The sequence below is a fragment of the Phyllopteryx taeniolatus genome, chromosome 2 (genome assembly GCF_024500385.1).
Source record: "Phyllopteryx taeniolatus isolate TA_2022b chromosome 2, UOR_Ptae_1.2, whole genome shotgun sequence".
In the NCBI taxonomy this organism is placed as follows: Eukaryota; Metazoa; Chordata; class Actinopteri; order Syngnathiformes; family Syngnathidae; genus Phyllopteryx; species Phyllopteryx taeniolatus.
The window spans coordinates 21268492-21294058 of NC_084503.1; the positions used below are offsets into that span (position 1 = coordinate 21268492).

At 42.0% G+C, this 25567-nt stretch overlaps 1 protein-coding gene across 2 annotated transcripts in view; it reads right to left on the reverse strand.

Annotated features, from left to right (window-relative positions):
• itfg1 (integrin alpha FG-GAP repeat containing 1) overlaps positions 1 to 25567 on the reverse strand; it is a 260953-nt gene that overhangs the window by 49837 nt on the left and 185549 nt on the right. For both annotated transcript variants that reach the window (XM_061765219.1, XM_061765228.1), the window contains exon 12: positions 22044 to 22152. In XM_061765219.1, coding sequence (XP_061621203.1) covers positions 22044 to 22152 — 109 coding nt within the window. The remainder of the gene's footprint in view (positions 1 to 22043; positions 22153 to 25567) is intronic.

Below are 25567 nucleotides of genomic sequence, written 5' to 3' on the forward strand. Positions count from 1 at the left end.
GTCTTCCCTTCCAGATGCAAGAAGAGGTCCACTTGCATCAGGAAAGACTCCACACACCCACCACACAGACTGTTTGCTCGCTTCCATCAGGGAGCAGGCTGCGGGGCATCCAAAGCAGGACAATGCGCCTGAGGAATAGTTTCTTCCCTACTACGTCTACTACTACTGCACTCTGAATGTCAACAGAGAGAGACACACGCGCACACACACAAACAGCCAATGCTGCGTAATACGTTCACAAGCATGTTCTACACTGTTTAACTATTATATATATTCCTGAGAACGTGTACTCACATAAATTAGCATGGGTAGTTTTGTAAACTAAATCCCACCCACCTACCTCATATCTTTGCACACAACTGCATATAAAACATCACTGAATGTGCAACACTCTGCAGAATGCGACTACTCTTTTTGTTTTACTTTACCTTTGGTGCACTATTGACTTTACCAATGGTGCACTACCTTTGCTCTGTATTTTGGTAATTGCACTATTTTATTATCTATTGCTGATGACTACCCGGCCCTCACTAAACAATTTTGTTCCAAGCATGGAAGTGTTTTTATTGGAATGACAATGAATTACCAAACCAAAAAAATTTGCAACTCCAATGAAGATACAGTGCAGAGAGATGTATAGAGAATCTGGAAAGTATTCACAGCATGTTATGTTACAGCCATATTCCAAAATGGATTACATTCTTTTCCCCCTTTACATTTATATACGCAACACCCCATGATGAAAACAAAACAAACAAAACATTTTTGACAATGCTTGCAGACTTATTAAAAAAATTCTTTGACTTCATGCTTAGTTTGTGTTCGGACTCCGGAACATTATATCGAGAGGTGTGCCTTTCCAAATCATGTCATGATTGGGTGTTGTGGTTAAAATTTAATATATATATTTTTTAAAAACTAGGCCGTAACAACAAAATGTGGTAAAAGTGAAGTGCTGTGAATACTTCTGGTTGCACGATATGTGACTGTGTGAAACAACAGTGAAGTGTGGAATAAATTGGACAAACAACTATAATGTCAGGTCATTTTGTCCATTTTGTTAATTTGGGCTGCTCCTTGAGTGCACCACCCTGGGCTTTGATCTCTTTACAGCTAAAAAAAACAACTGCTGAATACTGTTGATTGTAGCCCACTCTCGGTCCATGATGCTTCTTTACTTCTTTTTTTTGTCCACTTACATGAACTCCCCTCTGGCTTAAAAGTCTGTTTTGTACTCAACACTTCCTTTGATCAAAGTGCTACTCTGTACAGTTGAGTGGTAAATAGTATTAAATAATACATACATTAATTAATTAATGTAATACCAGGGTGAGTAATTCATTAGCACTCTCTTTAAGGTCTGTTATCATTCAGAAGGAGCATGAATCCTAAAGAGATCTTAGAGACAGTTTGTGCCATTCTCAGAGTCTTGGTGTTGACTTGGTCTGCACTCCTCAAAGTCTTGGTCTTGACTTGGTCACAACTCCTCAATGTCTTGGTCTCAACTTCTCAAAGAGTTGGTCTTACTTTGGTCTTGCCTCCTGCACGTCTTGGTCTCAACTTTTCAAAGTCTTGGTCTTGACTGGTTTTGACTGCTTTTTTTAAATTCTTGATCAAATCTGACTTACGCCCAATAGAGAGACCCTACAGATTTGCTGTCTGTACATGTGTGTGTGTTGCATTAGATACATTAAAATAACACATCCTTGAGGAATACTACATGTATAATTTCATCAAGAGTGTTCATTCATACAAATACAATTTGGTGTGCATGCTATGGCTGCAGGAGGCATGTGTGTGAAGTTGAGTTTAATATTGTGTGTGGGCATGACCTTCAAGAAGCTCAGAACGAGCGCCCCATCTTCTTCTTCTTTTGAGAAGACCGAGTCTTTAGGAAGTTGAGTCTATGTCAATATTAAGACTTTAAGGAATCAACACCAAATCAAGGCCAAGTAATCAAGGCCAAGTCGAGATCAAGTCAAGACCAAGCGTTTTTGAGGATTTGACACCATTTCAAAACCAAGGCTTAGAATCGAGACCAAGTCAAGACAAAGATTTTGAGGAGTTGAGACCAAGAGTTTGACTTTGAGAAGCCAAGATCAAGTCTTTGAGGAGACCCAGACCAAGATTTGGAGAAGTCAAGACGAAGAAAAAGGCTTCTGTGAGTCAAGACAAAGTCTGCAGTGTTCAGGCATGACTGACACTGTGCGCAGAATAGTGAGGGAGCTCAAAACGAGTGCTCCTCCTCCTTTTTCTTTTGCCAGCCTGCTTTTGTTGTACACGCTTCAGTCCCAAGCTGACACGTAACAAGCGAGTGCTCCTGGAAATAACTCAACGTGTACCAGCACTGAGCACCTCGTCGCCGTCTCCTGTGATCAAACGCATTCCCATTTCGCTTGTGTAGCACATCTGTGGCGCAACTCGGCTGGCAGGAGGGAGGGAGTGCTATAAGCATTAAGGTGGGACTCAGCGGGTCTGTTTGGGTTGGCGACTGTACAGTTTCAAGATATCACGGTGCATCGCATTGCAATCTCTTACAATGCAGTATTAATAAAAGTGGATCAAATAATTATACCATGTTGTATCGTTATCTCTTAAGATAAATTACTGATACAACTCTATCAAATATTGGCATCATGGTGAATTGCATTATAATGTCTTATGCTATAACTATCAAATATCATCACGGTGTATTGGATAACTAAGTCTTATGAAACAGCTATATTAAATATCAATATCTGAGTGCGGGGGTCACCAACGTGGTGCTCGCAGGCACCAGGTAGCCCGCAAGCAGCACACAAGTAGCCCGCGGGACTGTTCTAAAAATAGTTCACCAGTGCTAATTTTTTCTGTGTTGCTTGTCTTGTGACAACATTCTTTAATCATCAATAAAGATTTTGCCGTTTCATCCATATCATGATGTATCACAATCTTATCATTACCAATATTCATGACTATTTCATGATCACTGTATCATTGCAAAAGTATCACAAATATATTGTATTGTGAGGTTCTCTGTGATTGCCACAACCAATTGTTTTTAGTATAAATAATCCATATTAATAATTAAAAGCAGGCATGTAATTCACCTGATACACTGTTTACGTGCATTGCAAGGTGCTGCTGTTTTGGTTAGCAATAGTATTGCAATGGGCTCCTATTTTTTTGTGTGCTTATGAAATAGCTCATACTAAAATTAGCTCTTGGTCAAAGCGTGCTAAGTAAAATGTGCAGACTCTGTGCGTGTCTTTTTTAAACTCGCTATGGTTGGCTTTTATTGACTCGGACCTCACCTGTGCATCGGCTGGGCTGCACTGTCAGGTCACATGACATCACACACACACGCACGCACGCACGCACGCACACGCACACACACACACACACACACACACACACACCCACACACACACACACACACACACACAAAGTGAGGAGCAGACCTTGACAGAGGGCCATGACATGCTGTGTCAGCGCTAGTGGCTACGAGCATGCAGGGTAACACACGCATGCACACAGACAAACATGCGCGCAAGCATAACAATGTAGCAGCTGAGTGCTGTTTGTGGATGACAGTTTATGCTGATGTAGTCCACCCTATGAACTGGTTTAGCCTAGTATAGCCTAGATGAGTCAAGTCCAGTCCAATATAGTCGAACTCCAGTCTGGTTTAGTAGTCCAATCTAGTTTTGTCAATTATGGACCGGTTTAATCTTGCATAGCCTAGAATTGCCTAGTCCAATCAATATTAAGCCATCGCCCACTTTACATTACAAAAATCTCACGGAACACCACCAAACAAAAATTTCACACAAAGTATTAAAACTGAAAAAAATGACAATCTCGTCTCAATGTACTCAAACATTTACTTACACAGTGCGAAATCTGGGACTGTCAAATAGAACACAGAGTTGATAAACATTCTGGAAGCCATTACTTATTCTGCTCTATGAATGGTAACAGGTATATACACAGGTTTATTGTACCTTCTGCCATCTAATGGAAGAGCATTTAATTGTTTTGCCTGTCAAAATACGACACTGGCTTAAATATATGAGCAAAGATATATTTGTAATTAATATTTTTTATGGACTACTTACAACCCCAATTCCAATGAAGTTGGGACGTTGTGTTAAACAAATAAAAACAGAATACAATGATTTGCAAATCATGTTCAACCTAAATTTAATTGAATACACGATAAGACAACATATTTAATGTTCAAACTGATAAACTTTATTGTTTTTAGCAAATAATCATTAACTTAGAATTTTATGGCTGCAACACGTTCCAAAAAAGGTGGCAGGTGGGAGAGGTGGCAAAAAAGACTGAGAAAGTTGAGAAATGCTCATCAAACACCTGTTTGGAACATCCCACAGGTGAACAGGCTAATTGGGAACAGGTGTTCCTCAACGTACAATTGCAAGGAATTTAGGGATTTCATCATCTATGGTCCATAATATCATCGAAAGGTTCAGAGAATCTGGAGAAATCACTGCATGTAAGCGGCAAGGCCGAAAACCAACATTGAATGCCCGTGACCTTTGATCCCTCAGGCGGCACTGCATCAAAAACCGGCATCAATGTGGAAAGAATATCACCACATGGCCTCAGGAACACTTCAGAAAACCAATGTCGGTAAATACAGTTTGGCGCTACATCCGTAAGTGCAACTTGAAACTCTACTACGGAAAGCAAAAGCCATTTATCAACAACACCCAGAAACGCCGCCGGCTTCTTTGGGCTCGAGCTCATCTTAGATGGACTGATGAAAAGTGTTCTGTGGTCCGACGAGTCCACATTGCATATTGTTTTTGGAAATTGTGGACGTCGTGTCCACCGGGCCAAAGAAGAAAAGAATCATCCGGACTGTTATGGACGCAAAGTTCAAAAGCCAGCATCTGTGATGGAATGGGGCTGTGTTAGTGCCAATGGCACGGGTAACTTACACATCTGTGAAGGCACCATTAATGCTGAAAGGTACATACAGGTTTTGGAGAAACATATGCTGCCATCCAAGCAACGGCTTTTTCACGCCTCTGCTTATTTCAGCAAGACAATGCCAAACCACATTCTGCACATGTTACAACAGCATGGCTTCGTAGTAAAAGAGTGCGGGTACTAGACTGTCCTGCCTGCAGTCCAGACCTGTCTCCCATTGAAAATGTGTGGCGCATTATGAAGCGTAAAATACGACAACGGAGACTCCGGACTGTTGAACAGCTGAGGCTGTACATCATGCAAGAATGGGAAAGAATTCCACCTACAAAGCTTCAACAATTAGTGTCCTCAGTTCCCAAATGTTTACTGAATGTTGTTAAAGGAAAAGGTGATGTAACACAGTGGTAAACATGACCATGTCCCAGCATTTTTGGAACTAGTTGCATCCATAAAATTTCAAGATAATGATTATTTGCTAAAAACAATAAAGTTGATCAGTTTGAACATTAAATAGCTTGTCTTTGTAGTGTATTCAATTAAATATAGGTTGACCATGATTTGCAAATTATTGTATTCTGTTTTTATTTATGTTGAACACAACGTCCCAACTTCATTGGAATTGGGGTGTTAAGTGTAGAGCTGCCAACCAAGAAATCCACTTCACACAGAACAATTTGTCTGAATTTCCATATTATATTATATTATATTTTATTATATTATATTATTACATATTTTGTCAAGAACATTACCGCGGGACAGTTATCAAAGTACATTGTAATAGGATAAACATAATTCTGCATACTGTTCAATTGTACAACATAATGATTACACTACAATCATAATTATAAATTATAAATTATTCACTATTTGTTATTTTTTAACGCATTACCCTTGTAATGGCGGATGCAGTTGCAACCTGTATCAAATTATATGAGATTTCAACGTGGCATCGTCAAATATATCTGTCTATGACTTAATTAGCGTTTACCGATTTTGTTTTCAAACGCAGTACACGAAACAAGTCTATTCAATCAGATAAATCAGATCGCATCCATCCATCTTCTGAGACGCTTATCCTCACTAGGGTCGCGGGAGTGCTGGAACCTATCCCAGCTATCATCGGGCAGTAGGCGGGGTACACCCTGAACTGGTTGCCAGCCAATCGCAGGGCACACACACACACAAACAACCATTCGCACTCAGATTCACACCTACGGGCAATTTAGAGTTTTCAATCAACCTACCACGCATGTTTTTGGGATGTGGGAGGAAACCGGAGTTCCCGGAGAAAACCCACGGAGGCACGGGGAGAACATGCAAACTCCACACAGGCGGGACCGGGGATTGAACCCCGGTCCTCAGAACTGTGAGGCAGACGCGCTAACCAGTCGGTCACCGTGCCGCCTTAATAGGATCTCAAAAGTCAAAATTACAATTCAGTAGTACGGGTGCTCCGATCATGGTTTTATGCTGCCGATTCTGATACCGATCATTCATGAGTGAGATCTGCCGATACCGTTCATATGGATTAGCTGTATATTTTGATATATGATCTGACATGTTTGTTTGGGTTTGCTTTGCAGGTGCTGCTGGCCTGCACAGTGTGATGGGGGACACTATACTAAGGGCTGGGTGATTCTTTTGATTGATATTGAAATCACAATTAATAAACATGATTAGTAATTTATTTTACAACTTGGTAGTTAATTACGAAAGCTAAACTTTAAATATAACTTAAAAGAACAAGTATAATAATAGTATATAATAATATATTGAAATAATAGAAATAAAAAAAACAAAGAAAAATATACAGGCATTGCTAAAAACGTGCCAATGTTTCTATTGTCTATCATGTGTGTCTAAAAAAAATATCCTTTCATTATTCTGGCAATTAACAAATATAAATATTTTGTAATCTTAATTGACCTAAATCATGAAAGGTTTAGTCTGATCTCATGTCACAATGATAGAAAAAAAGAAAACACGTGTCTTTTTATACAGTCAATGACTATCTGATGTTCCTGCTGTGCACGCCTTGGACTCTTAGTGGCGGTGTGGTCCAGTGCATGCATGAAACTACTTGTTTACTGTAAGGTTAAAAAAAATAAAATAAAAATGAGTAGAAGAAGTAAGTCAAATTATAATTTAAATAAACTCGTTTTTCACAGATTAGGAAGAATATATGCCCGTGAGTATTATTATATTACCTGTCTGTATGTGTTACTACGGCGTGGGTGAATATTCAGTATTTGAAGGTAAATCCCTCCTGTGATCAAATGCTGAAATTAGCTAGCAGTCAACAGACTGGTTGCGCGAACTCCCATGTACCCTCGAGGACCCTGCCGAGGGTGTAGAGCCGGTCCACTGTTCCACGGCCAGGACGAAAACCCCATTGCTCCTCCTGAATCTGAGAATCGACCCTTCTCTCCAGAATCCCTGAATAGACCTTACCGGGGAGGCTAAGGAGTGTGATCCCCCTGTAGTTGGAACACACCCTCCGGTCCCCCAGCACACCAGTCTGCCAATCCAGAGGCACTGTCCCCGATGTCCACGCGATCTTGTGGAGCCGTGTCAACCAGGACAGCCACACAACATCCAGAGCCTTTAGGAACTCCGGGCGAATCTCACCCACCCCCGGGGCCTTGCCACCGAGGTGCTTTTTAACCACCACAGTGACCTCCACCCCAGAGATAGGAAAGCCCGCCTCAGAGACCCCAGATTCTGCTTCCTCATGGGAAGCCATCGGAGCCACCTCACCACTAGGTGGTGATCAGTAGACAGCTCCGCCCGTCTCTTCACCCGAGTGTCCAAGACATGCGGCCGCGTGTCCGATGACACGACCACAAAGTCGATCACCGAACTGCGACCTAGGGTGTCCTAGTGCCAAGTGCACGTGTGAACACCCTTATGCTCGAACATGGTGTTCGTTATGGACAATCCGTGGTGAGCACAGAAGTCCAATAACAGAACACCACTCGGGTTCTGATTGGGGGGGCCGTTCCTCCCAATCACGCCCTTCCAGGCCTCACTGTTATTGCCCACATGAGCATTGAATTCCCCCAGAAGAATGATGGAGTAGCCAGCGGGTGCGCTCTCCAGCACCCCCTCAAGGACACCAAAAAGGGTGGGTACTCTGAAGTTCTGTTTGGTGCACAGGCAAAAACAACAGTCAGGACCCGTCCACCCACCCGAAGGCGGAGGGAGGCTACCCTCCCTATGTACAGGCGCTGAGCCATACACCCGCATCACAATCTTTATTTCTGAAGATAATATATAGGTTATGCAAAAAAATTAAGGAGTGCCAAAAATGGTGAGCAGGCCTGGAAATAATTCACACACGCCCACACACAAAACAGTGCAGTCCGGTTTAGTGGAGTTTAATACAGTATAGTTAAGTGCTTTCGTACAGTCTAAAAGAAGTTAGGTTAGGTTATGTATCATGTGCTATAGTCTACTTCAGTCATAAGTATGGAATTTTTCAGTTTCGTATAGCCTCGAACGGTCTTGCTCAGTCATGGAACATATTTCTTCAGATGAGTGTGTAGCGGACATGCCACGCAAAAGATGCAACCCGGCACCCCAGCCTCGCACTACCGCCGCGGTAGACGTTAAGTCCAGAGTCACACGCAGACTCTATCGGATCAACACCATAAACTATCTTCAACAAGACACAGACAAATGTCTGTGTCTTACTCTGCCATGCCGACGATAAGTGAATCACGGCTGCCTGGCACTTCAAAGCGGAGACCCAAGGATGCCGACTTCGCCCCTGGACGCTAAGTTAATTAACTCCCCGCCAGTCGAAGGATCACACCAACAAAGGCGCCTCCACTCTGTTGAGTACCACCACTTGGAACAGGCAACAGCGACACCCACGGGCGACGGAACGACACTACAAACATGCGTTCATAAGACAGTCTGTGACTCGACTGGTAGTTAATATTTTAAGAACTTTACATGAACGCCACTAGTGACTGTATTGCTGCAAACTTGAATGGCTAATGTTGAATATGTTGTTAACTGAACCAGATGTAATGTTCTCCACACCACACAACATTTGAAACAGTTATTACAGGTATAAAAGAGGATGAGCGTGGAACAATGGAGGGTGAGGAGATGGTCTCGTTATCTTAAATCCAATAATTGAGATTTTATTCCACTGGTTTTAAACCACAAAATAATCCTAAAATGGAAAAATAACCCCCCCTTTATGACCCGCTCCGGCCATAAAAGGGCCCAGAGCTGGGATAAAAAAAAAAAAAAAAAAAAAAAAAAGCTTTTGGGAGTTTTGGTGGAGAAGTCTTCCTTTGGTCACCCCGACCAACTCGCCGACGACCGGGCCAGGCCGGACGCCCACCTCACCCGAGTTGGCAAGGACACATCGGATGATCCCCAGCTGCAGCTTCCTGCAAGCGCTCCGAGCCACCCTGCTTAGGGGCCAGAACTCAGTCCGAGGGGACGGAGGCGGACACAACGCGCCCGCTCCGAACGTCTGGCAAACAGAGACAACCGAGAGACGTCCTGCCTGGGAATCTCGTTGGCCTCCTGCTTTTCCTCCTTTTTATCCTTCCTCCCTTCCGTCGAATCCACCTGTTCCCGGAGCGGACCGGCCGAACACTCGGGAGCCTGACTCGCCTGCCTCAAACGTGTTCAAGACACGTAAGTCCAACATTGCGGTCTACTAAAAGTACGGATTACTGCATATTTGGGTTTATATTAATGAGACCAGAAGTCCTCAGCTATACGCATTCACTACACGCCCATTCTGCTCATCTCACGTCACAAATCCCTTCCTTCGCCAATGTTCGTCTGTATCTTGTTTGTTTTGTGTTTGTCTGTGTTTTATCCTGTAGAAACACCTTTTTATTCTAAAATTTTCTATAAAATTCACCACTTGCATTGATTATGTGTGTGAAACCTCTAGAACTCAAAGTTTCTAAAATGTAGCCACCTTCCGATGAGACTGATTAAAAAGGTTTGTCGTCATTTCGCCTCAAGTTAAACTTGTAAAAATATGACGTGGTGCTCCTCATATATATCAAATATCTTGATTTATAACGCTGTAATTTAAAATTACGATAACCCGGAAGTGACGCAGGCACCGCTTCCAACTCATCGTTTCCTTCTAAATTAAGCACAATTATTATTTCATTCCATAAACAGTTTTGAATATCAACAGTTATTAACTTCTTTTAAAAAAATTGTAACACTATTTTGAATAGAACTGTAAAAAAAACAAGTATTCAGTTAATAAAGGTTTTTAAGATGGTTGTGATCCTGGAACAGACTACTTCAATTATTTTCTATGGGAAAAAATTATCCAAATGTCTGTCAGGCTGGCTAAATAAGAGAGCACAATGTGAATGACAACTCCTTGCAAACAGTGTTTTTTGATCTACTGTATCATTATTGTATCAGCTGTCTTATACCAAGCTCAGCCCCAGATTCAAATTCTCCTGTGGATATGTACACTGAAAGGCTTCATGTAAACATGCTCAGACAGAATGGCAACTTTGACTGACAGACTGAAGCAAAATGAAGAGTAGGACGAGGAAGACGTTGGCCAGAGAGGTGAAGACAAAGGAGGAGGCGGATGATTGACAAGAAGAGGCAATGGCTGTAGAGGGAGCGAGTGAGTGAGTGCGAGAGAGAGAGGGGGAGAGAGAGAGAGACGCTTGCAGATGTTCTTCAATGCGGCTAATCTGAATGCTAATAAGTGAACAGGAAACTAATCAAGCGCTACAGTTCTGCCTGTCACTCTCTACATCTCACAAACACACACATACACTATACACACACTTGAAGAGATTCCGTCTCTCTCATTCTAATTTTGGAGTTTAAGGCTTCTCGGCGGTAATGAGTCTGCTCCATCTGTCCACGCTGCTTCCATTTTGAGTCTTTAAAGTGGAGCACCACTCTGCTTTGTAGCTCACTTCATAGCCGTTTGACAGTTTTTGTTGTTGTTGTTGGGGGGTGGGAGAGCACGCTGTCCTTTGACAAAGACGCCTGGCTCTTTATAGGAAATATGGTGACTGGATGGCCATGAAGGAGAGGCATTTAATTCCCAATGAATAAGAGGTGTGTTTGATTTTGTGTTAACAAACGAAACGGTCTTCAAGTAGTGCTCCCAGATTGTATTATAGGAATACCCCGACACTCCTTGCGACATGCATGAATAGGACACTCAAGTAGTTCCTGCCGTGACCCAAAGCTCTGGGTGGGGAGGGGGACAAAGTGTCAGCGCATTCCATTTTTGTGGACACCAGGAAAAAACTAACATGGATTCCTGCACACTGTGCTGCAAACGGTTGCACATGACACCGTGCAATTACAACGAAGGAACTTCATAGGTAAGATTTTTGTGTCTTTTCAAAATTGCTTTATTAATAGCACATCGTTTGACTTTGACAAAAAAGGAGCTGGAGCTGTGGTGCGGCCGACACAACCTGGAGCTGAACACGCTCAAGACTGTAGAGATGATCGTGGACTTCAGGAGGCATCCTTCGCCACAGCTGCGCCTCACGTTGTCCAGCTGCCTTGTGTCAACTGTCGAGACCTACAAGTTCCTGGGAATCACAGACTCTCAGGACCTGAAGTGAGCGACCAACATCAACTCCGTCCTCAAAAAGGCCCAGCAGAGGATGTACTTCCTGCGGCTTCTGAGAAAGCACGGCCTGCCACCGGAGCTGCTGAGACAGTTTTACACAGCAGTCATCGAATCAGTGCTGTGTTCTTCCATCACAGTCTGGTTTGGTGCTGCTACAAAAAAGGACAAACTCCGACTGCAACGGACAATCAAAATTGCTGAAAGGATTGTCGGTACCCCCCTACCCACCATTGAGGACTTGCACGCTGCCAGAACTAAGACAAGGGCGTGCAAAATCCTCTCGGACCCTCCGCACCCCGGTCACCTGCTCTTCCAGCTCCTTCCCTCAGGTAGGCGCTACCGATCAATGCAAACTAGAACTAGTAGACATTCCAACAGCTTCTTCCCTCTTGCGATCAACTTCTTAAACACCTGACCTACAATTCCATTACAACATGCTGGCAATTTTTTTACTTGAGTTCGTTGTCACATTTCTGTGGGGCCAATTATGTATTACTCGTGCACTCACTGCAGTTGTCTCGCCATGCTGCACTATTTGCATATACTGGCCACTCATGCCAGAGTAGCATCTGCTCCATTTGCACACTGATTGAGGAGTATCTGTAACATTTGCACAACCAACATTGTCCCAGATTATCGCACTACTCGTCACTTTAAACCGCATACACTCCTTGAAGTGTCAGCGCCCTTTGCGCAATGGTCTTTGCACCGGACTATTGCAATATTAGTCATTCGAACTGCTCTGAGTGCTAGAGGACTCTGCATCTTTTTGCACAATTGTCAAAAAAAAGAAAAAAATAAAATGTACCGGCATTACCAGATAACTAGCAACCCTTTACTGCTCAGTGACTGTTTTTTTTTTTGTCAATGTCTTTCTGTCTCCAAAGTGTTCTGTAAATTGACTGTCTGTTGTCATACGAGAGCGGCTCCAAATACCGGAGACAAATTCCTTGTGTGTTTTTTGGACATACTTGGCAAATAAAGATGATTCTGAGTCTGAAAAGCAAACCTTGTGAAAATTGGTTGAGAAATGAGCAAGTTATGACTTATTTTCAAAGTACTACACATGCCTTGCATTTTATGGGAACATACAGTGGGGCAAAAAAGTATTCAGTCAGCCACCAATTGTGCAAGTTCTCCCACTTAAAAAGATGAGAGAGGCCTGTAATTTTCATCATAGGTATACACCTCACCTATGAGAGACATAATGAGGAAAAAAAAATATCCAGAAAATTATTGTTTGATTTTTAAAGAATTTATTAGCAAATTATGGTGGAAAATAAGTATTTGGTCAATAACAAAAGTTCATCTCAATACTTTGTCATATACCCTTTGCTGGCAATGCCATAGGTCAAACATCTTCACAAGGTTTTCACACACTGTTCCTGGTATTTTGGCCCATTCCTCCACGCAGATCTCCTCTCGAGCAGTGATGTTTTGGGGCTGGGGCTGGGCAACACAGACTTTCAATGTCCTCCAAAGATTCTCTATGGGGTTGAGATCTGGAGACTGGCTTGGCCACTCCAGGACCTTGAAATGCTTCTTACGAAGACACTCCTTCGTTGCCCGGGCGGTGTGTTTGGGATCATTGTCATGCTGAAAGACCCAGCCACGTTTCATCTTCAATGCCCTTGCTGATGGAAGGAGGTTTTCACTCAAAATCTCACGATACATAGCCCCATTCATTCTTTCCTTTACACGGATCAGTCGTCCTGGTCCCAATGCAGAAAAACAGCCCCAAAGCATGATGTTTCCACCCCCATGCTTCAAAGTAGGTATGGTGTTCTTTGGATGCAACTCAGCATTCTTTCTCCTCCAAACATGACAAGTTGAGTTTTTACCAAAAAGTTCTATTTTGGTTTCATCTGACCATATGACATTCTCCCAATCCTCTTGGATCATCCAAATGCTCTCTTGCAAACTTCAGGCAGGCCTGGACATGTACTGTCTTAAGCAGGGAGACACGTCTGGTACTGCAGGATTTGAGTCCCTGGCGGCGTAGTGTGTTACTGATGGTAGCCTTTGTTAATTTGGTCCCAGCTCTATGCAGGTCATTCACTAAAGAAGAGGTTACAGGTCTGTGAGAGCCAGAAATCTTGCTTGTTTGTAGGTAACCAAATATGTATTTTCCACCATAATTTGCTAATAAATTCTTTAAAAATCAGACAATGTGATTTTCTGTTTTTTTTTTTCTCATTTTGTCTCACTCATCTTTTTAAGTGGGAGAACTTGCAGAATTGGTGGCTGACTAAATACTTTTTTGCCCCACTGTAATAACCCCACTTACTCCCCACTGTAGGCATGTTGCTTAGCCGTGTCCTTACTACTGCACTCTGGTGTATCAAGTCTGTTCCTATCTGCAAAGCTTGTCGCAGTGAGCGCAAAAAAATGTGCTCTACATACAATTGCACCTCATTAAATTTGAATATTGTAGGAGAGTTCATCGTATTTCAGCAGTGCATTTCAAGAGTGAAACTATAAAACTATAAATTATACAGATTGATTCAACTCAAGAAAATACTTTTCAGAAGGCCAATTCAACTTTTTCACTGTCTCTTATGTAACATTCTAATTTCTTAGAGATGGTAAAATGTGGGTTTTCATTAGCTATAGGGTAAAATCATCAAAATAACAAAAACAGAATAGTTTACTCTGTGTAGTGTATCTATTTGAGTTTTCAAATTGACCTACAGAAAGAGATGAAGTTTTCTAATTCAAATTTATTGAGATGCACCTGTATATGCAGAGAAATGTGATTCAACTTTTCAACTGCCACGCAGAAACCATTTAAGACCAATGTTGTTCTGAAAAAAACTCTTAAAATGGCACTTTAACTTTACGTTTGTTTAATTTTGGCCAGAGGTATCTTCTATTTGTTTTTCTACTGTATTGTATTGAAATCAAATGCATTTCTAAATGCAGCACTAACAATATTCCGGCCTGTGTCAATTATTTGATTCAGTCCTACACAAAAATCAACTGAAACAAAAAAAATTAGTTTTTTAGTACAAATATTGTTATACAATTAAAATGCGATTAATCGAGATCAATTAATTACAAAGCCTCTACGTAATTAGATTTATTTTTTTTAATCGAGTCCCAACCCTAATGGACAAAGTTAATGCGTTAATTTTGGAGATTATATTATGTAACGTGTTAAAAGAAATTCATGCAGTTAACACAGTTGTATCAACTTCCTGTGTTGGCTGACCTATAACGGAAAGTTCCACTTTAAAAAGTTGCTCGACAGCTTTTTGGAGAAATATATAGTGAAGTAATTTGAGTACTTTGCAGTACTCCTAATTCAAATATCATAGAAGTTATACCAGTATGTCTTTGGTGTATCAGCCAAGAGCAAAACACCTTGCTGAAGTTACCTCTTCAGTGCCTTGCCAATCTATGCTGCTGGAGTGTGGTGCTCGTGGGCAGATAATTAAACCTGTGAGTGAGAAGGTCATCGATTCCTTGGTTATGGGGATAGTGAAAAACAGCCGACCAATTAACATAGTTGAAGACGACAGATTGCGAGGGATTTTTCGAGTGACATTGGGAGATACCCATTACAATCCACCCTCGAGTCAAGAAAACACACTTTGTATGACAACGAGAGGGCTCGACGGAGGAAGATTCTTGAGGACGCAGCGGCAATCGCTCTCACAGGTGACCACTTGACTTCTGTGAACAATGATTACTACTTGGTGTTCACAGCGCACTTAGACGAAGAATGCACTCTGTAGTCATTTGTGCTTACCGTGAGTAAAACATAGGAGTGACACTACGCTGAGGCATGTGCGCAACATTTTCTGAATGTTGCAAACGACTAGGAAATAAATCACGATAATCTAAAATGATAGGAAATTGTGTGATTCATCAGTAAAATTTGTAAATGTATTGACAGCACATAAATACAGTCCCCTCCAAAAGTTTGGGAATGGCATGTTAAATTCCTTTGTTTTTGTTGAATACTGAAGACATTTGGGTTTCAGATCAAAAGATGAATGAGACAAATGTTCAAAATTCATCCATCCATCCATTCTCTGAGCCGCTCATCCTCACACGGGTCGCGGGAGTGCTGGAGCCTATCATTGGGCAGGAGGCGGGGGTACACCCTGAACTGGTTGCCAGCCAATCGCAGAAGTTCAGAATTCCAGCTTTCATTTCATGGTATTTACATATAGATGTGTTAAACAACTCAGGACAGAGCACCATTTGTTAGAAGCCACCCACTTTTCAAGTGAGGAAAAGTATTGGAACAGACATAATTAAATTAACGTAAAATGAATAACATTTAATATTCGGTGGCATGGCGGCACGGTGGTCGACTGGTTAGAGCGTCTGCCTCACAGTTCTGAGGACCGGGGTTCAATCCCCAGCCCCGCCTGTGTGGAGTTTGCATGTTCTCCCTGTGCCTGCGTGGGTTTTCTCCGGGCACTTCTGTTTCCTCCCACATCCCAAAGACATGCGTGGTAGGTTAATTGACAACTCTAAATTGCCCGCAGGTGTGAATGTGAGTGCGAATGGTTGTTTGTTTGTATGTGCCCTGCGATTGGCTGGCAACCAGTTCAGGGTGTACCCCGCCTCCTGTCCGATGATAGCTGGGATAGGCTCCAGCGCGCCTGCGACCCTAGTGAGGAGAAGCGGCTCAGAAAATGGATGGATGGATGGATATTTGGTGGCATAACCCTTACTTGCCATAACTGCATCAAGGCTGCAACCCGTTGACTTCACCAGACTGTTGCATTCTTCATTACTTTTCCAGGCCTTTAATGCACCCTCTTTCAGTTCTTGTTTGTTTCTGGTGGTTTCTCCCTTCAGTCTCCTCTTCAGGAGGTAAAATGCGTGCTCTATTGGGTTACTATCTGGTGATTGACTTGGCCAGTTTAAGACCTTCCACTTTTGTTGGCAGTGTGTTTTGGGTCATTGTCTTGTTGCACGACGAAGAATGCATGCACGTGATATTTACATTTGTTTGATTATCTTATGCAAAAATCTAGGAATTTGAGAAGGGGGGCCAATAGTTTTTCATGGCACTGTGTATTTGTGTGCGTTTGTGTGTATATATATGAATAGGGTACTAAGGTAACATAGGTTAGGTCGGTAGGATAGAGTTCGTAGGATAGGTACATAGTTATGTACAGTAGGTAAGATAGGGTATGTAAGGTAGGGTAGGCTAGATAAGGCAAGGTAGGATATGTAGAGTAAGTCAGGTAGGGTGGGTTAGGGTCAGTAAGGTAAGGCAAGGCAACATAGAGTTGGTAAGGTATGGTAGTGTAAGTAGGTAGTTACACCTCTGTTACTACCTATTAATCCGGCAATTCTTCAGTTCCCCACACTTACCAAGTGTGTTGAGATGAACAGAAGTGGATCGCTTGGTGGAATCATGTTCTAAAAATACACACGTGCTCAATGTGGCCTGACAGGAGATGTACTCTTATCACTTACAGCAGTCCTCCTCTATATCCAGACCCATTATTAAAACGGTGGCAGCGTCATCCATCTGCGTTGGCTCTGCTGTCTGAGGACAGCGACATGTCCTTTAGCGTCTCTCACAGCGGTGCTGCTTTAACGCAAGAGGCCGGCATCAGTCAACGCATGAAGGATCGTTGCCGCCATGAAATCAAAGTCATTGAATGAGTAATTTTGGTCATTTGCAGGGGTCCTTCAAAGACAAATTGTTACTCGAGATTTAGTCCAATTGCTTCCAAATTTGGGCCTAATATACTGCTAGTGCTTTTCCATTCTCTTTAGTCGCCCCACAAATTGGCCTGGTAGTGCCGCATGGCATTTGGCCCCCGAAGTGATTTTCCCTGAGCAGCATGAAATTTGGTAGGTCAGTCTATCATTAGTAGACACACAAAAAAGTCTCAAAACCCATGCCTGAAAAGACACAGGAAGTCTGCTGTTTTGGTGTGAAGCGATTGCTACCAAGTGTGAACCTCCCATTTTCAAAGTACGGTGGTACTGTAAGATACAAGTTTCATTTGTTCTGTGACCATGCGCTGAAATCCTCTTTCCTCATTGAAATGAATGCAAATTTTTTCCCGTCTTTTTTTTAATAAGGAAAAATAGCACTCTGTAATACTGTACTTTATAAAAACAGACTGATAACAATTCAATAGAATAATGAATGGAAACAGTATTAAATCATTTTGTACAAACTCTTTGATCCAGTAACTTCAGTGTGCTGCGCCTTCTGGTGTGCCTGCCTTGGCCACGAGGAGGCAGTACTGTATAATACAGTCATGCAGACACAAATTAAGAAGACTAGATTTATTCTTCTACTGTAGGATACTACTACTCAGTAAGCTGCAGTAATACTCGTAGAATAAGAATATTTGCGTGTGAGTATCGTTATATTATCTGTCTGTAGGGCTGGGGGAAATAAAAATAAAAATTGACTTCCTCAGATAAGTGGACTTAAAAAATAGGTCGACACAGGTATCTCTTTGAAGCTCCGCCGGCACCATACAAGCCACCATCCATACAGACACCCACATATACCGCTATTCTACTTAATCAAACGCCCTTCAGAGTGTATTATATGTTTTTCTATTGGTAAAACGTTGGTACTGCAGGCACAATCATTTCAAGTAAGGCAGTCAGCCATACATATTCAGTTGGAATGGGGATATAGCGTTTTGCCTGGACTCTCTTGGTTGTTATTGTCCGTGACCAGGATTTGAACTAAGGTTTTCTGTGTCTCAACGTGGTTGTGTTACCACCGAGCCATGGCAACATCATAAGTAGCAACGTACTGTTACCCTAGTATGGCAAGTTGCAACGTACTTTAAGATGGGGAAAGTTGGAAACAGAAACTAATTTGTGTTAAAACGCAAGAATAAAATCAACATCAATGACATCGGCGGCAGCACGGTGGCCGACTGGTTAGAGCGTCAGCCTCACAGTTCTGAGGACCCGGGTTCAATCCCCGGCCCCGCCTGTGTGGAGTTTGCATGTTCTCCCCGTGCCGGCGTGGGTTTTCTCCGGGCACTCCGGTTTCCTCCCACATCCCAAAAACATGCGTTAATTGGATACTCTAAATTGCCCGTAGGTGTGACTGTGAGTGCGAATGGTTGTTTGTTTGTATGTGCCCTGCTATTGGCTGGCAACCAGTTCAGGGTGTACCCCGCCTCCTGCCCGATGATAGCTGGGATAGGCTCCAGCACGCCCGCGACCCTAGTGAGGAGAAGCGGCTCAGAAAATGGATGGATGGAATGACATCGGCTGCCTGAGATGCGCGCTCTGTGAGCTTGTGAATGATGGATGTATTGTTTTTATAGTGGGCTGTCGGCTCACTCATGCCCGCCCGAGGTGCACTCTTAGCAATATCCATTGCTTAAAGGGTTGTAAAATCGTGACTGTTGATGCTTAGGATGTCAGTGCCATTTTCCACTCATGTTAGCATTAAGCTAGCGGGCCGGTCTCAAGGTTAGTTTGCTTGTTTTAAAAACTCAAGTAATTCTCTTTGTTTTATGTTTAGTTTGACAGTACATTTCAAATGGGAGTGGAATTAATACTTTTTTTTTTTAGGAAATGTTCACTATTTGCCGAAATGCTGCTTACTGTGAAGTGAGTAGAACTGAGTTTACTGTCACCATAAAGTGCTCATATCTCAAGTTTGCGCCCGCAAATCAGAGCAAAAAAATCAGCTGTACAGCATGTATCTCGAATAAATTCTAAGTTGGGTCACTCGTATCTCAAGGCACCACTGTATTTCAAAAGCACTGTGGCTGCCCCTCAAGTAAAAATAATAAAACGGAATATGAAGTATATTGGTCTCTGTGTTTGATAATATGGGGGAATTCTGATGGTTGGTGTTCGATGTAAATACAGGTCCCTATAGTTATCTGGTGGGTGTTTAACAGCTTCCCGGTTGGAGATTCTGTTAAATATGGTGTGCACTAAAGTGTTGTTTTATTTACAATTGTGCTCTGATGATATGTGTGTGTGTTCTTGCAGGCAGAAGACGAGCACCTTACACACACATCGCCCACTCCTCCCAAAAGACAAGGGAACAACTGTTCGCCAAATGTGGTGCAGGAAAAAAAAGATAAACGATGGTCTTTTCCTACTAATGAGCAGCACGGAGTGACAGATTACACCGAGCATGCTACCCCCCCATAACCGCTACCCTTCCTCCTTGTGTGGGACTATTTTTGCTCTCCTCGCATGTTGCCAGGGACCGACAATTTGACTTGAAAAGAAGCTTTCTTAACGTTGTGACTGTGAATAAAAAGACAAAACTAAGAGGAAAAGCTAGACACAGAGGCTTTTTCGTTGGTGGCTGTCAGCTACAAAAAGGAGTTTGAAAACTATTGTCATACAATTAATAAACACAATGCAAATTGAGGTTTTATGCCTGTCAAAAAACATACAGTACCAACCAAATGACAATAGGAAGCTGTGCTCATTGAACTTTTGAATTGAACTACTTTGGGCATCTTGGGTCAGATGTGCTTAAAAATGAATGGAGTTATGTATTTGACGTACAACATTATTTGCTGAAAGTTTGCTGAAGAAGATAAATTGCAACCGTTCAAGACTTCCGAACATGCTTAATTCACCAGAAAATGTAATACAACCTGACATAAATGGATCAAAATGATCATTTGTCAGACATATCCGGAAACTATTCACAGCACTTAGCTTATTCCTCATGTAACAGCTTTTCCCAAAATGGATAACACATATTTTTCCCACTCTAAATTCTGCATTTCTAGTGATGTCATTTCTTTGTTTTATTTTATAGTTTTATATTATTTTATTTGGAACAAATTAGCAAAAATGTAAAAAATATTTTCTCATTGTCATCGTGGGGTGTGTCGACTCTTGAGGGGAATAATGAATTTATTCCATTTTGGAATAAAGATGTAACATTGCATGTGGAAAAAGTGAAAACTTGTGAATACTTTCTGGATGCACTGTAAAAATGTAAGAAGATGTAAGATGTTAAATGTTGTATTAATACTGCTTTCACATGCGAAAACTAGATTAAATTTGGATAAAACTTTGCTTGCCATTACATCTTGTGACCTCACATACACATACCAAATTTGGGTCAAATAATGGATAATACTTGACAGATGCATCATTTCCCCCCCTATTCTAAAGGATTTTGGAGCAACAGCTTTCCATTAAGGAAAAAAAAAAACTACATTAAATATACATGAAAAACTGAAAGAACAAAGTTGGACACAAAAACTACTAATACAAGAAATGCACAGTGGTAGACAATCAAACTGAATCCCATTGTGCATCCTCCACTATTTTACGATACAATAAATGAGTAACGGTACCCCAAAAATCGTAACTGGGTTTGCACCTTGTTTTGAAGGCCGCGGTAAGGTTGACATTGTAGAAAGGGATCAAAACGCTTAACATAAAATGTTTTGTTTCTTTTGTGTAAATAGGAAGCACAATTATTGACATTTAAAACAGAATGTAAAAAACAGCATAAATCTTTCTCGCTTTAAAAAAGTGCAACATCAATCGTTTGTCTTCCTTTTAGGACACAAACTATGTAGATAAAACTAATGTTTATATTGTTTCAAAACAAGTTTGACGTACTGCCAGAGGTTGAGCTGCAGTGTGTTTGTTTACAGAACGTCACCAGAACGTGAGACAATTACATTTCCTGGACACTTTGTTTCATACAAATATTTCCTGGCATTCAGACTTTACTAGTGTATTGGCATAGGTTAGTGATAGACTATGGTGCCTAACTATCCATCCATCCATGCACCCACCCACCCACCCATTCATTCATTCATCCATCAGGTTCTATTACTAAGATCATCAAATACTAAAATTAAAGCATTTATGGCCAAATGTTGAGATCACAAGCACTGATACAAACACACCAAATGTGAATGGGCTACTAATGAAATGCAATGCAATGTCCCCTAAAATAATTTAGTCTGAGCTAGAAGTCCCAAGCCTAGCATCTTCCTCACTTTGCTTGAAGATGGCAGCGTTAAGGAGCTTGAGGCTGGGAATCTAAATTACAGACGGCAGATAATAGTCACCACCATCTGCTCGCCACATCGGGGGGGTGAAAGAAAATAGTTGCTTGCGTTGACTTACTCTAATGAGTCCGGGAGGGGAACAAAGAAAAAAGAGGAAATCCGCAAGATGATAACATATATGGGCAGCTGTGGCTCAGTTGGTAGAGCGGGTCGTCCAATGACCCAAGGGTCGCTGGTTGGAATCCCTTCACCCTAATTTGCTCCCAGTCGGCCTGGCAGCGCCTTGCATGCCAGCAGCTGCTCATTGGTGTATGAATGTGTGTGTGAATGGGTGAATGTGAGGCTTTGTAAAGCGCTTTGGGCACTGTGATAGTGTAGATAAAGGGCTATATAAGTGTAGTCCATTTACCATATTCAAATTGCACTGTGAATCTCCCCACTCTCCCCTCCGGAGGAAAGGGGAGATTTCCTGGGGACAAAGGCGAAGACTGGGAAGAGAGTGGAGAGTGGCTAGTCCTAAGGGGGTGACTCACCCATGACTTTCACAAAGTAGGCATCGGCTTCAAAGTTGTTCTTCAAGGCGTGGATAACAAGGTCTCGCTTGCCCTCCACCTGCTTCATCACCAGCATGTCCAGTATCCCCTGCACACCAAATACTCAATTGGACATAATACTTTTACAACACAGTCATCTTTTTAGTTTATTCCTTGGGAGAAAGAGGAGAAATTCAACAGGGCAGATGGAATGCAGTCATACATGAGATGTTTATTACTCAAAATGTAGTTTTCGATGCATGTTATGTTTTTATGTCTCAAATGTATTTTCTGTCAAATGGCTGTCTGTTGTCATACTAGAGTGGCTCCAACTACCGGAGACAAATTCCTTGTGTGATTTTGACATACTTGGCAAATGAAGATGATTCTGATTCTGATTTACATGTTTCCACTGATCATTCTTGAGATGTTTCTACAGTATAATTGGGGTCCACCCTTAGTAAATTCAACTGGAAATTATTTGAAAGGAGACACATCTGTCTCCATACAGTGCATCCGGATAAAGTTCACACTGCTTCACTTTTGCCACATTTATGTTACAGCCTACTCCAACATCCCAGAGGTGAACAGGCTAATTGGGAACAGGTGGGTGCCATGATTGGGTATAAAAGGAGCTTCCCTGAATTGCTCAGTCATTCACAAGCAAAGATGGGGCAAGGTTCACCTCTTTGTGAACAAGTGAATGAGAAAATAGTCGAACAGTTTAAGGACAATGTTCCTCAACGTACAATTGCAAGGAATTTAGGGATTTCATCAACTACGGTCCATAATATCATCAAAAGCTTCAGAGAATCTGGAGAAATCACTGCATGTAAGCGGCGAGGCCGAAAACCGACATTGAATGCCGTGACCTTCAATACCTCAGGCAGCACTGCATCAAAAACCGACATCAATGTGTAAAGGATAAAACCACATGGGCTCAGGAACACTTCAGAAAACATTTGTCAGTAAATACAGTTCGGCGCTACATCTGTTAGTGGAACTTGAAACTCTACTATGCAAAGCAAAAGCCATTTATCAACAACACCCAGAAACGCTGCGGCTTCTCTGGGCCCGAGCTCATCTAAGATCTTCTTCTTTTGCTTTCGGCTTGTCCCGTTAGGGGTCGCCACAGCGCGTCATCCTTTTCCATGAGAACCTATCTCCTGCATCCTCCTCTCGAACACCAACTGCCCTCATGTCTTCCCTCACGACATCCATCAACCTTCTCTTTGGTCTTCCTCTAGCTCTCTTGCCTGGCAGCTCCATCCTCATCATCCTTCTACCAATATACTCACTCTCTCTCCTCTGGACGTGTCCAAACCATTGAAGTCTGCTCTCTCTAACTTTGTCTCCAAAACATCGAACCTTGGCTGTCCCTCTGATGAGCTCATTTCTAATTTTATCCAACCTGGTCACTCCGAGAGCGAACCTCAACATCTTCATTTCCGCCACCTCCAGCTCTGCTTCCTGTTTTCTCTTCAGTGCCACTGTCTCTAATCCATACATCATGGCTGGCCTCACCACTGTTTTATAAACTTTGCCCTTCATCCTAGCAGAGACTCTTCTGTCACATAACACACCTGACACCTTCCTCCACCCGTTCCAACCTGCTTGGACCCGTTTCTTCACTTCCTGACCACACTCACCATTGCTCTGGACGGTTGACCCCAAGTATTTAAAGTCCTCTACCCTTGCCATCTCTTCTCCCTGTAGCGTCATTTTTCCCCCACCACCCCTCTCATTCATGCACATATATTGTGTTTTACTTCGGCTAATCTTCATTCCTCTTCTTTCCAGTGCATGCCTCCATCTTTCTAACTGTTCCTCCAGCTGCTCCCTGCTTTCACTGCAGATCACAATGTCATCTGCAAACATCATGGTCCACGGGGATTCCAGTCTAACCTCATCTGTCAGCCTATCCATCACCACTGCAAAAAGGAAGGGGCTCAGGGCTGATCCCTGATGCAGTCCCACGTCCACCTTAAATTCTTCTGTCACACCGACAGCACACCTCACCGCTGTTCTGCTGCCCTCGTACATGTCCTGTATTATTCTAACATACTTCTCTGCCACTCCAGACTTCCGCATGCAGTACCACAGTTCCTCTCTGGGTACTCTGTCATAGGCTTTCTCTAGATCTACAAAGACACAATGTAGCTCCTTCTGACCTTCTCTGTACTTTTCCATCAACATCCATCAAGCTCATCTAAGATGGATTGATCAAAAGTAGAAAAGTGTTCTGTGGTCCGACGAGTCCACATTTCAAATTGTTTTTGGAAATGGTGGACGTCGTGTCCTCCGGGCCAAAGAGGAAAATAACCATCCGGACTGTTATGGACGCAAAGTTCAAAAGCCAGCATCTGTGATGGTATGGGGCCGTGTTATTGCCAATGGCATGGGTAACTTACACATCTGTGAAGGCACCATTAATGCTGAAAGGTACATACAGGTTTTGGAAACATATGCTGCAATGCAAGCAATGTCTTTTTGATGGACGCCCCTGCTTATTTCAGCAAGACATTGCCAAACCACATTCTGCACGTGTTACAACAGCGTGGCTTCGTAGTAGAAGAGTGCGGGTACTAGACTGGCCTGCCTGCAGTCCAGACCAGTCTCCCATTGAAAATGTGTGGCGCATTATGAAGCGTAAAATACGACAACGGAGACCCCGGACTGTTGAACAGCTGAAGTTGTACAAGAATGGGAAAGAATTCCACCTACAAATCTTCAACAATTAGTGTCATCAGTTCCCAAACGTTTATTGAATGTTGTTAAAAAAAAAGGGGGATGTAACACAGTGGTAAACATGACCCTGTCCCAGCTTTTTGGGAACGTGTTGTAGCCATAAAATTCTAAGTTAATGATTATTTGCTATAAACAATCAAGTTTATCAGTTTGAACATTAAATGTCTTGTCTTTGTGGTGTATTCAATTAAATATAGGTTGAACATGATTTGCAAATCATTGTATTCTGTTTTTATTTAACACAAGGTCCCAAATAGTATAGTATATACACACACACCGTAATGTCTCGTGTATAATGCACACCCATGTATAATAAGCACCCCCAAAGTTGACCTCAAAATTCTGCAAAACCCTTCTACCTATGTATAATGCATTTTTATAATGCATGATTTTGCTTCTACCCATATGATCAAAGCATGAAGTATTACCTGTATTTTGTTAGTTTTTTTTCAAATAATTATTCTGAAGTTAAGCACTTTATTTGAATACGTAATACTTTCCATTTATTTACTTGCTCTTATTTTGAAATTCACAACCCTACTTTTATTTAGTAAATGAGAAAACACACAGTTGAGCTCATATATTTGATTACTTAGGCAGAATTTGTAAGATGTGTACAATTCTTTAAACAAAACAAGAAGAACTAGGTGAAACATTTTATTTTAATGGGATTCAAATTAAGGTTTTTTCATTTTATACCTGTGTATAATGCGCACCATTTACATGACATTTTTTTGGCGGAAAATGCGCGTTATACACAAGAAATGACAGTACTT